This window comes from Mya arenaria, chromosome 5 (genome assembly GCF_026914265.1).
Source record: "Mya arenaria isolate MELC-2E11 chromosome 5, ASM2691426v1".
NCBI classification, from domain to species: Eukaryota; Metazoa; Mollusca; class Bivalvia; order Myida; family Myidae; genus Mya; species Mya arenaria.
This window is the reverse complement of record NC_069126.1, coordinates 54,351,507-54,365,513: the sequence shown is the minus strand read 5'-3', so window position 1 is coordinate 54,365,513 and position 14,007 is coordinate 54,351,507. Positions and strand designations below refer to the sequence as shown.

Genomic DNA, 14,007 nt, shown 5'->3' with positions numbered 1-14,007 from the left:
AATAACATAGTCAAGATGAGCAGACAGTGTGGGAGTTTTTATATTTTTTTTCGGAAACATTACTTGAATGATCTACTGAACCAATTATTGGGACAACATTGGGGTAATGACGTACAGGAAGAAGAAGTCTGATTTCAAATAGATACATGTTCACTGGAATGTGCTGTTATTAACTCTAGTCCAATCTGAAATGGAATCCTGGAAAGTTTGGAAATTGGCATTCAAAAGAAATATCAGATATATTCAAAAGTTATGTAGATACCTATAGAGGTTAAGATAATCACAAGTTCTTTCTTTCTTTCTTGGCAATATTTAATGCTTACTTACAAGATATGTTTGTAGTAGTATACATGCTAAATTATGCTATTGTTTAAACCTAGAATCATCACCTGGAACCACTGGATCTATAGTTGGTGGAACAACGGGAGGGATAGTGGCGGCGATTATTCTGGTGATAGTTGTGGTCTTTGTTTTAAAACGAAAGTACAACTTTGACTGTTTGTGTTCATTCAGGCTATCTCGAAAAGGTGAGATTTCATGTTCGAATTTTATAGTAGAAATAAACACTAGTATAATATAATAAAAAAGAAATTACATGATAAAAATAAATGGCCATAATATTACTTAGAATATCTGTTTAACTTAATTATTTTTTCCAATTAATTTTGGGTGTTGTGCATTGATGACTCACACGATATACAGTCTCTTTCTCTCCACGAGCATCCGCGTATATGACTAGCCATACTATCGCCTACAGATAATTGTTGTTGTTTTTTTCATTTGTGTATTGAAAATACTATGAACGCTTGTTAATACAACGTGCGACTATTTTACTGAGCGTTCAAAGAACTTTTGATTAATAAGGAATGACATCTTAGGATATATGACAGCAAAATGTTTTACCCAAACTCATTGTTAATGACGTTTAAAACTACCAGAAATTAATCACAACAATGCAGCTGTTTTTGATTAACCGGCGCTTTGTCTCGCTTCTTAGATTCATTTTTAACACTGCCACTAAAGGAAACAAAGCCAGTCTTTTATCGCTAGTCTACAGTTGGGCCAGGTCGGCGGCAATAGCCAAACTTATTTAAACTGACTAAACTCGCATTTTATACTACCTCTCGCGCAGAGCAATATGTGATATATTAGATAAGTCCACTTTTTAGAGTATCACATGTAGACTAGCTCATGTGTGAGCCGAGGGCAGATAGCTAGCTATGGAAACTGCAAGGTTAATTATACCTAAACTGTTAAAAATACACCAACTGACTATATTCTTTGGGGGTTTTTTAAAGCATCATATAAACAAGTTTTTTTTTTATATGTACCTTTAAATGAAATTAAAACATCTAGAAAAAACAACAACATACTATTGTATGAGGAATAATAGTTGTGTAAAACTTTCCTTTGAATACTAAGCTTTATGTGGTTTCAATTATGCACAGGGCATATCAAGTTTTATATTAACTCAAATATTTTTGTATGCACCCCATATAATTCCTTTCCCCAGCTCTGACCAAATCGCACACACCGCCCAAATTTCCTCTGGGTTGAAAGCTGCCATAAATTTCACACGGTATACTAAAAATGATTTACTAATAGGTAATGATGAAACGATAATCGAGTACAATCGATTAATCGTCGCTGGCAATACTATATCGGCGACAATCGATAGTGGTTGTCCAAAATCGATGTCGCTAATGTTACTTCCGGTAACTACGTATTTTTTGTTCTGTGTCAAAAGTCGAGTAAATGTAAATTTTTCTTTCAGGTAAATTCTCCTTGAGTTTATTTTAACAAGAGATGTCACTCTCTTATACAAGTGATGTAAATGTAAACACTTTTGCTTAAAAACTTAAAACCTCTTCCAAAACTACAAATTAATCTTAATTGTTTATATATTTCATAAAACATTCTTCAATAACCTGTCCTATGATGTAAAGGGTCCGGTCTTTCCTGTAAATACCGGGGATCCTGGCTCGATGCATTCTGTTTTTGAAACCTTTTTTGGTTTTGTTAATAATTAACTTAATTACGATGTTCCAATGAAATGATGAATTTAACAGGTTCACAAAAATTTGATATGCGTTTACATGTATAAAATATTAAGATATCTTACATGTTCCAGTGTGCATCATTTTGTAGATAATGTTTTTTTTCGTTTAGTTGTTTAAAGACAGAACGGGGTTATCGAAACTTACTTTCTGTTGCAAAAGCATGCCTATAGCATGACACGTACTGAATCCAGGTTTAACCATGCTCGTGATACTATGTATAAATAATGTATTCCTTACTGATATCATGAACTTTCGATTATTGTCAGATAGTAAATCGAAATGCTTGGTCCGATTCGATTCGATTATCGATAGCAAATGGAGTCCGATTTTCAAACACTACTAATAGGTGTATAATTTAAGACATATGCAACACGATATGTAATCAATGTTAATCAATGTTAACATTATTTCATTGCACAGAAATAAATGTCTCAACAATCAAATCAACTTTGCCATCAGTGTAACTCTTTCTTTATAAACTCATACAGACGTTTACTTGGCGACATTTTTTTCACAATCTCACACCAAACGCATACACCCTGCCAAAATACACAGGAAATACCTTAGATAAAAATTGAGAGGTCTTATCATCTCTCATAAGAATAAAGCAGATTTAACTCGGATAAAAGGTCAATGAGCTACTGTACGGATAAATCAAGCCAATTCTGCCTCTTCAAACCAATACTAGGAACTAGAACACACTAAGAGAAAGTTATCTTCTTATTAAGTATCATCCAACTTGACACACGTACATGTACTAGTCATACTTATAAGTATACATGGAACAAAGAAAAAGGAAGTCAACCGAGTCATAAATGATGTTTGATAATCGCTTTCAGATCTGCATCATGATGCAAACACAGATAACGGAATAGATACGTAAGTTACCATTTAAGTGAATAAATCCGAATCAGATTTACCAGTATGCCCGTTCAGTTGTCTGTTTAACCTCATTAACATACGTTGATTATGTCTGAATTACGATCCTTTTATTCAAATCCAGTAGGTCATTTTACTTTTTATCTGAATTTTTCTAAAGGAATAACATGATTAAGAAGAATCGATATGTTACAAAAACCATAACTCTGTAACAAATGTTACCAAAATGCCCTCTTTCACTAGAGATATATGCTAGAACAAAACATATCGAAACGGAATTGTAAACGATATTGGATGAATGTGAATAAAACTTATATCAATGGATGACAATAAGATATTGTGTTTTGAACAGGAAACAAATCTGTGTGACTAGTTTGTCACCAATTGGTCTTTATATGAAATAACAATATGTTGGCTGTGTTTATATGTATTTAAGCTAATATTAAGAACCATAACTCTGGGATTCACAGGTCTCAATGTGTATCCCTTCATGTTAAATATGATTGAAAAACATACGATGACGTTACTTGTGCTTGGAACAGAATGTAAGTTTCTCTTGTGTGTAAATACAATAACTCAATTTTCATTCCCCTACTTTCAAACATACATGTACGATGATGTCCATCATCCTTTGGTTTATCTTTACATATGGTATGGTCATTACGCATACATGAAATATTTGTTTGCAATTCAATATGAACTGAAATTTCGCAGAGAAATCGATACGATCTAAGAGCATTTGTTTACTGCACGGGTTATATTTGCATACTAACACCAATTGAATTTTAGATGACAGCATACCCTAAACAATATCCCCCTGTTCACTATGCTATAATTCGAGGTCCTTGTCGCATCCAGTGATGACTAAAATAAATGCTTAAAACGTCAATTGTCAAACACATGCTCAAAACAGTTGGCAGATGTTGCATGAAATATTTTTTCAGAAAAATGTGTCTATGCATGTTGAAAACAATAATTTCCACCAAAGCAATGATAACACCGAACGTTTGTAGTATATAAAATCACATTAAACATTATTAATTGTTTTTCTGAATAATGATGATATGAAGCCCTATGAAGCACAACAGATAACTGGGGTACGCTGTCACAATTACAGGCAAGGAGCTGATACTCGTGGGTACAACGCAACTCAGACCTATGAAGACATTTCCATGGTAACGGATAAGTCCCCGTACGCTGCTCTGGGTAAGATTTTAAACTTACTTATCTATAACGATTTTATTGTTTGCAAAATTTCACTATTATACAAACATATGTTGGGTCTTGAATGTTTGGTTCCACGCCAATTAATCCATCGGCGGGGTAAACCATTTCTCGAATTGGCTGTGGTTATTTATAATCTGTCTGCTGTTGTAATCGCATTGGTTGTATCAGAGCTTAAGGACTGTCTAACATGTATTATCTCAACCTCGATTGAATTGTGTATTTTTTAATGTTTGTATCCTTTCTGTAAGAATTATTGATGGACATGGTAACTTAAAATATACATTTAAAGATAGTTTGCAATTGCAATTATGTAGATACATGATTATACATGTATGCTCGTATACATCCAAATCGTAATGTTGTTTATAAATCTATTTTATGTTACAGATAATGGCGACAATGGGTGAGATAAACAAATGAAAATACTCCTTTGATAGTTCAAGACGTACACAAGTGTTTGAATTGCAAAATGAAGATAGTTGACATTTTGTCTTTCTTTGAAATATATATTTCAACATCAAGGGAATCGTCAATCTATGAATTTCAAAATGCATCACAAATTCGGCACCAATTATTTCTTTTTTGCCATCACTGGCGTTTATTGCGCTGCGTATGTCAAAGTTACTTTATTATTTCTGTCGTCCATATTTACTGATCCTTTAACTGTTGTCTATGACATATCTATCGTCAAAGTAACATCCAATGTACACATAAATCTGGCGTATATCGAACTACTCTTGGTAAGCGTTGGTGTGTCATTAAACTTTTAAGTTATGCATTAAGTACAAATAACTGTTGAATTGGTTTGAGAGCTACATGAAGCAAAAAATTGCAAGTATTTTCAAAGTGTTAATTTGTTTATATATTTATAGTTAAATGGGAATGAGTAAATAACGAAACCAAAAAAGTGTACGTAACTTTATTTTACTAAGTTAGATCTGACGTCCGAAGCGCATAATAGATCTTCGATTTCGGCAATGATATTTAATTGGAAAATGTACTTTATGATATAATTTCTAGTCTGGAATAAATGTTATGTAACCGTGTCCAAAGCTCACTCAAGCATACATACTATGTCTTTTCATGGATCTGATACAAACAATCGTCTAACATATAGTATAATTCAGTATTATCAATAAAATGTTTTAAATGAATTCCTTACACAGTAACTATTCAAAATATACACACATTATACTATCCTTGTAGATACGGTTAATAATGGTCAATTCAATTACGTAAAATGTCACAAATACGTATGCAAAAACAATGCTATTATATACTTATTTACAACTTATAGTTGTTGCCTTAAAAATGTATTAAACCTTAACAACTGACGCAACAGAAATACTCAGATTAATGTAAGATTTGAAAGCGTAACCCGCTGTGACCTTGGTAGCTACTCCTCACACACTTCACACTCCTCACACTCTGACAGGCGTTAGCTGATTACAAAAATGCATACTTAAAAATATGCATTTTACATAAATACAGTCAGATCCGTCTGAATTCTCAGCCTTCCAAATGCCAAATGTGCTGTGACATATCATTTCCAATGTTAAACCTTCAAGTCTTTATAAAAAAAGGTACAATAAAATAATATAATATCTCTTTAAAAAGTAAGAAACCTAATATGATAAGATTAAGATATTTGACTAACTTGAAAGTTAAAACAATGTTCACCTCATTTGGTCACTTCAACGTCTCGGTGAACTCGCCTATTGCGAGAAACTTAACAATCAAGTTAATCTAGTTTAGCTTCTAAACGACAAACGGTCGATTAAGATCTGGTCGAATACCACCGCTACCATTACATAATTTCCCGACATTTTGTTACAGATTACTGAACTACGTTTATACAAATGTATACAATATTTCTGTCTGTGTATTAAATTTTACCGTAATCATTCAGCATAAAGCACATAAGTCAAACACAAGCAATATTTTAAATTGTAAATGAAGGCATCAATATAAAAATAAGAAGAATATATTTAAATACCTCAAATATCATATTGCAGAAAATACAATCCTTTCATAGAATGAATTTCAGTTACAAATTGTGAATTTCTCTTCTTTTTGTTTTTGCTTTAACGTTTTCATGCCATATATATCGGGTTAAAATGGTTAACAAACATGCTTTGTTTCAGCCTCGACAATGTGCACGTGTACACGCCATTGGATGCGCACGGTTCAAAGACACATGTTTCATACGAAAATGTCATAGGTACAAGCATTGTATACATCAAATATATGTTTTGTTAATCAGACATGTGTTTCACTTCTTCAACATTCGGGTTATCTTGTCATTGATGTAGAATTTTTAAAGTAAATATCAATTTGCTTTAAAAGCAATACATATTATGAGCAACATTTTAATGTTTAGTGTAATTGAACAGGAAAATATAATGAGAATCACCCAGCATTGTATACATTAAAGGTTGTATGTGTAGCTAATTGGAAAATCATTGATTGAAAAAAATTGCCTAATGTCTTTGTTTCAATATCAAAGCAGCATTCTTGCATTGTTTTGTTCTCATTGTTTTTTCTTGGTTTGTAGATGATCCCGTGTACAACAACACAGTGCTGAATAACCCGATACAGTCGGTGCTTTAGATAAGTTTGTGGAAGCTTTAAAGCATGACGTAAGAAGGAGTGTTAGGGGTGTTGTACTTTTCCTTGCCGAGGAAATGTTTAAAGTGACACTCTTATTCAAAATCAAAACATACACATGTAAAACAAACATAAATTTTGACTGATACACCTTTATATCCATTTAGATATGTAATACTAGTATCCCACCTGGTTATTACAAGCATATAGTGAATTTTTATTTAATATAAACATGTTTTGAGATCTAAGACGATGGATTATAGCTTCCTTCGACGTGTTTTTCGACGTTATACCCATTTTTCTTGTATTTATTGATCGTAACTTTTTTGTACTCGCAAGATGTCAGCTATTTGTTTGCGTAACTTCCGCCGTTTTTAGGTCAAGATGTATGTATCTGTAACAATCATGTATATAGGAACTCATCCTTTTGATTTGTGTATGTATATATTAAGAATCTGAATGCTTTGTCCAGAGCCTTTCTTTGCATCAGTAGCGAACATTTTCAAGATGGCTGCCATAAATATATTAAAATGTTCTTTTGTGTGGCGGTCACAGGATTGCCACTCAATTTGTTTGCACCGCCAACGTTTAGGGTCATCAATTGTGATGGTAGCGGCGTTCCGTTAAACTATGGTTGCTGTGCGAGTATAAAAGCGACACGATTTTCGTTAATAGGCATTCTGAGTCAATCATATGTTTAGAGCAGAACCACATTACGTTCGATAAAGTAATAAGCTGATTTTAGCTGAAACAATAACGATACTAAAATTTTAGTACGTCTTGGTAATTATATACTCAGCAAGCATATAATTTAAGTGTTCTTGTATAAATTTTACATTTAGTCGTATTTTTACAACAGTTCCGTTTGGACGATAAGTTAGTTCCGTATTCCTTATTCCTTTTTCGAATAAGTAATAGGGAACTAGTTCCTTATTCCTTATTCAAAATAAATACGTTTTTTTTTCAAATTACTATGTAGAAAAGGTCAGCATTAAAAGATTACAGAAGTGCATTGTCTATTCAAGAGAGTTTTAGTGCTTAAAGTGCTATAAATACTATCCAAATTCCGAGAAACAGAATTTACGCAAAATACTCAATTTGAAAGGGTTTCATATGATAATGTTGACGAAATATCAATTGTACATTGATCTTATCAAATATTTTGAATAAATACGTCGTCTTATTTAGCAGGATTGAGTGTTCCAAGTACTTTATAATGCACACTAAGTCGAATAAGGAATACAGAAATAGTTCCATATTCCTTATTCAAACTCGAATAAGAAACAGAAACTGTGAACTTTTGAAGTAAAACATATTTTGATCAAATAACTATGCACAAGTGGTCTACATAAATAGTTTACAGAAATGCATTTTCTATTCAAGAGAGTCTTAGTGCTAAAAGTGCTTTAAAATACGAATAAGGAACAGAATTTACGAAAAAAAAAATGAATTGCAAAATGCTTCATATGCTTATTTTTTGAAGAAATATCAATTGCACATTGATCTAAAACTCTCTTGAATGGACAATGCATTTCTGTAAACCTTTTATGTAGACCACTTCTGCATAGTAATTTGATCAAAATGTTTCTTACTTCAAAAGTTGAAAACTCACCGTTTCTGTTCCTTATTCGATTTTGAATAAGGACTAGGGAACTAGTTCCTTATTCCTTATTCGACTAATTGTGCTTTATAAAGTAATTGAAACTCTCCATTCCTTTAAAAAAGTTAATGCATTTATTTAAATTGTTAAATAAGATCAATTTTTTATATTTTCGTAAAAAAACGAGCAAATTAAGCATTTTGAAATTGAGTATTTTTCGTAAATTCTGTTAATTATTCTGATTTTGGAGCGTTTTTAAAGCACTTGAAGCACTAAAACTCTCTTGAATAGACAATGCATTTCTGTAAACATTTATGTAGACCAATTCTGCATAGTTATTTGAAAAAAATATGTATTACTTAAAAAGTTTTTATTCCTTATTCGAGTTTGAAAAAGGAATAGGGAACTTATTCGATTTTTTCTATTTTCGTTCATTATTTTATTCATGAAGTTGTTTAATTGTTATGAAATTACGACACACATAACAAAGAAGTGATTATATGCATATCTATAATTATTTATTTTGATTAAGGAATAATGGACTAGTTCCCTATTTCTTATTCGTAAAAGGAATAAGGAATAAGGGACTAATTAATTGTCCATCCGTTATGGTAGCATTGATATATAGCACTTACAGAACATACATGTATTGAAGATAACAAGGATATATAAAAATTAGTACATTATACATTATTATGATTTTTATGTATAATTATTATTACTGTATGATCGTTTGTACTCAGTTTGTCTGTTGTTGTACCTTAATAGAATAAAACTGTTAAACTAATAAGCTGTTTTTCAATACGCGATTGGAATTTGTAGAGGCTACAACATTGTCTAGTTAAGATCAGCGTTGAGTAGGTTTCCTGAGAACAAATTGTCTGAGATTGTTAGCGGGGCTCACAAGAAGTAAACATTGAATATTGTGGTATAGCTGATGTTCACATATATTTGTGCCAAGTACATTTCACTAGCATGAAACTAGGATTTAAGAAAACATTTTACTGATTCAAGTTATACCAAACAACTTTACATACGGATGTGTTATGCAGTATGCTTATCGCAAATACACATTTTATTTGACTAAAATGCTGCGGTTAATTTGTATGTCAACAGAGATCTTACTATAAACATTATAACGCCATATTGAAGAACAAGTCAAAATAAATATTTAAAAACAGTAACTACAAGCTTTAGAACGATAGTTAATTTTCTAATTGGATGTTTGGGGTCAATGAGCGACTTAGAAGAGGTACTTGTGTTTAATTTATTAACACCTTACCATTGCCCTTTAGATGTTGTACAAATGAACATAAGACAGTGTACAACAATAAATATATCAATAATTGTTCGATCTTGTATTAGTTTCACCAAATGTTGTAGTGTTCGTGATACAATACTGCTGGTGACAATGCTGATGAACAATGGCGTAGCGGTGTCTGTGACATAACATTCATAATTCATTTATTTATACATATTTCCATTAACTTGAACAATTTAGGAACCAGATAGAGCCGATAATAAAACCGTCTTTAACATTTATTTCAATGATATAACAAAGGTTCATGGGTGTTACAATGTCTGACATTAGAAAGGGTTTTTCGCCAGAAGACGTAAAGAAAATATTATAAACTGAGGGCAATGTTTCAGAGAATTATCGCTTAAAGTCATGAACTGATTCCCGGTGCAACACTAATTAAATAGTGTATTTATTATTATTATTATTATTATTATTATTATTATTATTATTAATTATTATTATTATTATTATTATTATTATTATTATTATTATTATTTATGTATTTATTTACTTATTTATACTAAAGATTGGAACTGTTGGATGAAGGTATGATGTATCTTTGTTTTACAAAGCTGATCAATTATGGTTATTCATTCATGCGTTGGCGATACAACCTCCAAAAATATTCGGACTTTGGTTATTTTGCATGACTTTCCATGCCTATCATAATTGTTGTCGAGTTCCATCATTTTATTTTATAGTATTCGCTTTGAATGTACTCACGGGATGAAACTGCCTGCCTTCAAGTATAGTCTTAACAATATTCGGAATGAATTCCTGTTTTATATTTCTGCGTTTATATGACAAACATTTTTTTTCCTGGGGTGAGTTTGACCCCGGGGGCATATACAGGCATGTAAGAATACCTGTCTCAGGTCTATGATGGGCGCGTTTATAATTTTTGTTTTTTTTAATCAAAACCAAAAGTTTGTGTTGTAAAAAAAATAATATTAATAGATGTTTTAAAACTATATTTTTTTACTTTGTGCTGTTCATATTCATTTGATTTGTAGGGCATTGTAAGAATAAAATTATATTTCATGCAGTCAAAGTGTTGTTTGAATTGCATAGCTTCAAAAGTTCAATGTATACATTGTTAAAAGGAGTGCGGTAACTTATTTCATACTCAAAGGTAATTCCTAGTTCTCTGTGCTACGTTGTATAGCGTAGAAATTTTGTCTTAACATTTTGGCGCGCAAATATTAGTGCGCGGTTAAATCATGTGTGAAATTCCGGTGACAAATGGCTATTGGTTCGCAGTTAAGGCTTGATAATGTTCGTGGCGATTAGTTCTACGCTCGACAACCATCTGAACGGTCAACTTTTCAGGCAATCAGGTTCACGTTTTGTTGTTTTACAATATTATATATGATTTTGTAAGAGAAATGTACAGATATAATGCAATGTTGTCTTAAAGCAATTAAAAGCAAACTTTTTGCAGAAAACGATTTGATATGATGTTGTATATTGTTGTTACGATGTTGTATGTGCTTTACCAGTGAACTGCTCACGCTGTTTCAAGCAATTAATATCATGTCCTGCCCCGGCAAAAGTGTTTATTATTTGTGATATGCAGAATGTTTATTTTAACAATAGAACTGGGCATTCGATAGATAATAAAACTTTTTAAAAAGGTATTTACTTTTGTCGCTTTATTTTGCTTTTTTTCCAACTGTAGCATTGAGTATGTACTCAAATGAGTAAACTTTAAGTGTATCACTAACTTGATTTTCTTAATGTTTATAGGGGCATTTTGCTTGGCAGCATTTAAGTTGCTAGTAATAGAAATTCATCATCTGAGTTTTTCAAAATATTGGGTCGGAACTAAATTTAAACCAATGATGAAATTGTTGTGATTTTAACATGACAGGAGATGGATACTGTTGATAACACAGAATATTTTTTAAAAAGACGCCATGGTTTGAATCGATGAACAGTAGAATTGAAGCAGTATCAAGCAAATGTGGCAACAGTGATAATTTTAAGTGCAGTTAGTGAAATAACGATGTTTCCATATCAAGGACCTGCCTTGACTAAGAATAACACGATGGCCACCACTGTTTCAATGCCCGTATCTGCGATCAACAAACAGACCACTGTGCAACTAATAAATCGTTTGTTTTTAAAACAGAAAATATTGTAAGAACATAAGTGCGTTATGACCAAACATTGGAAAAATTACTTTATTAGATTTATGGTTATTTTTCTACCTTTACTGACGAAATTTTGTATTATAAGTTTAAATACAGACGTTTTGATAACATATTTACAAACTTGTCCTACATTTTTCAACGCTTGGTTTAAACAATATTTATTTCAAAAGAACATGTGAAGGATACGCAAGGTTATAGCATAATCAGTTATAAAGAAGTTTCTGAGGTAATAATGCATGAAAGTTAAACAAGCGCTATATGCACTAAACAAAATAAATCTCGACATAATTAAGAAGGAAGCTGATAAGCTTATACCATGCCTCGCTTCTGTCTCTCCTTCAATATGCATGTCATGGCGTTAATATTGTTATGATTTGTAGATATATTGGTTTCCGTTATAATTTGATGGATAAGGTGAACGGTGAATGATAAATGTATGAAGTAGAATATGGCGAAATGCGTGGGAAGTATGGAAAAAGCAAAAAAGTGAGAAACGTGGAGAAACAGGAAGACGGGACAAGGATACGTCTGGTCAGTTGTATCATCTGGTTTGTTTGTTGTTTTTATCTGAAGAAGATCAAACGCGTTAAGGTTGTAGTGCTGAATGTGATTGAATATAATTGAGTTGGTCAGGTCCGTGATTGTTTTTATACAAACAGTAGTTCTTGGAGTGACGTGGGCCTAATAGCAGACATATGGTCGAATAGGTGATGCGTTTGTGGTGTATGACAAAGGGCACAAGTTTAGAATAAATGGTAGGTGTCCTCAATTTCACCACATTGGCAACTATTGATATTGTTTTTATAGAACAAGTGCTCTTTTAGATAACTACAATACATCTGCAGCCTTGCATGTGTGACACTCGATTTGCGCTCAGCCTCATAGTGGAAACTGGAAACTGATTCATTTCTGTTAAGTTTGTACTTAAATGTGAAGAACGAACAGTTCGAAAGAGCATGAAGAACGAACAGTTTCCGAAAGTGCATGGAGAACGAACAGTTTCCGAAAGTGCATTCCATGAAAACATTATGGTTGGCAGTATGAATTTGATAACAAATACGTTTTACAAAAAATATAACGAAGGTTAACATAATTCACAGAAAGATTGTAAGAGGTTGTATCATAATCTCGGGTTGGAATAAGTGTAGTGAGATGGCGAGAAAATAGAACACCTTGCAAAAAAAGTGAGTTTATGTTTTCGTATGCTTGCGTAAAGTTGTCACAATCACTTCTGCATACAGTGGCCGAATAAATGTTTTATATAATATTCTAGTGATTTGTGATTCAGGACGTATTAAATCATTGCATGAGGTAAAAACGTTGCCATGCAGTCCTTTTGACGGACTGATATGCTGATATGCTTTGAACAGTTACTGTCGAGTGTGACGCCCATATGTTTATAAGTAATGACTTTCGCTATTTGAATATTATCGAAACAAATAGGTGGATAAACCTAACTGTTCGTTTTTCTAGAGATAAGAAGTGATTTGGTTTTCGCTTGGAAAAATAATACCAGCCACCCTTATGCCCACATATGGATATTTTCATGTCATTATTTATTTGCGGAGCACCAAACAAAGGATCATCGACAATGATATACATGGTAGCATCATCTGCAAAAAGACGTATGGGGGATTTTGATATCCGAACGATCATTTATATTTTAACAGGAATGAGAAACGGTCATATTATCGAACCTTGTGGAACTCCGTCAGATAAGAAACCATATCGGACAAAGTACAAGACAATCAGTAAGCCACACAAATAGGGAACCGGAAATACCCACTTTCACGAAGCTTAAAAAGAAGACCCTCATGTCATACGCTATAAAAGGCTTTTGAGATGTCACAGAATACTGCCTTTTGTTCTTTACCCTAATCTAGAGCAAGAGAGAAAGAGTGATAGATAGATAGATAGAAGCTGATTAACAGTGATAATAACCGAAATACGCCATATATTACCGAAATATGCAGTCTAATAAGAATTGTTTTTAAACCATTCTATTCACATTTAAATAATACGCTTTTTAGCCGTAAAGACACAAACACATTAAAATATAACAAGAAATAATTAAATCCATTAACAAGTGTTATCTCCCGACACCAACATAATGATAAAACGGATATGAGTACAAGTAAAAAATAGAAACAAAACAAATTCGTACTAATAGTTATCTATTAT

At 32.3% G+C, this 14,007-nt stretch overlaps 1 protein-coding gene across 1 annotated transcript in view; it reads left to right on the top strand.

Annotated features, from left to right (window-relative positions):
• Positions 1 to 9,154, top strand: part of LOC128235798 (nephrin-like) — a 64,504-nt gene extending 55,350 nt beyond the window's left edge. The window contains exons 13-18 of the mRNA XM_052950593.1: positions 381 to 527; positions 2,900 to 2,939; positions 4,057 to 4,145; positions 4,554 to 4,569; positions 6,311 to 6,387; positions 6,721 to 9,154. Coding sequence (XP_052806553.1) covers positions 381 to 527; positions 2,900 to 2,939; positions 4,057 to 4,145; positions 4,554 to 4,569; positions 6,311 to 6,387; positions 6,721 to 6,776 — 425 coding nt within the window. The 3' untranslated portion in view covers positions 6,777 to 9,154. The remainder of the gene's footprint in view (positions 1 to 380; positions 528 to 2,899; positions 2,940 to 4,056; positions 4,146 to 4,553; positions 4,570 to 6,310; positions 6,388 to 6,720) is intronic.
• Positions 9,155 to 14,007: the final 4,853 nt, after the last annotated feature.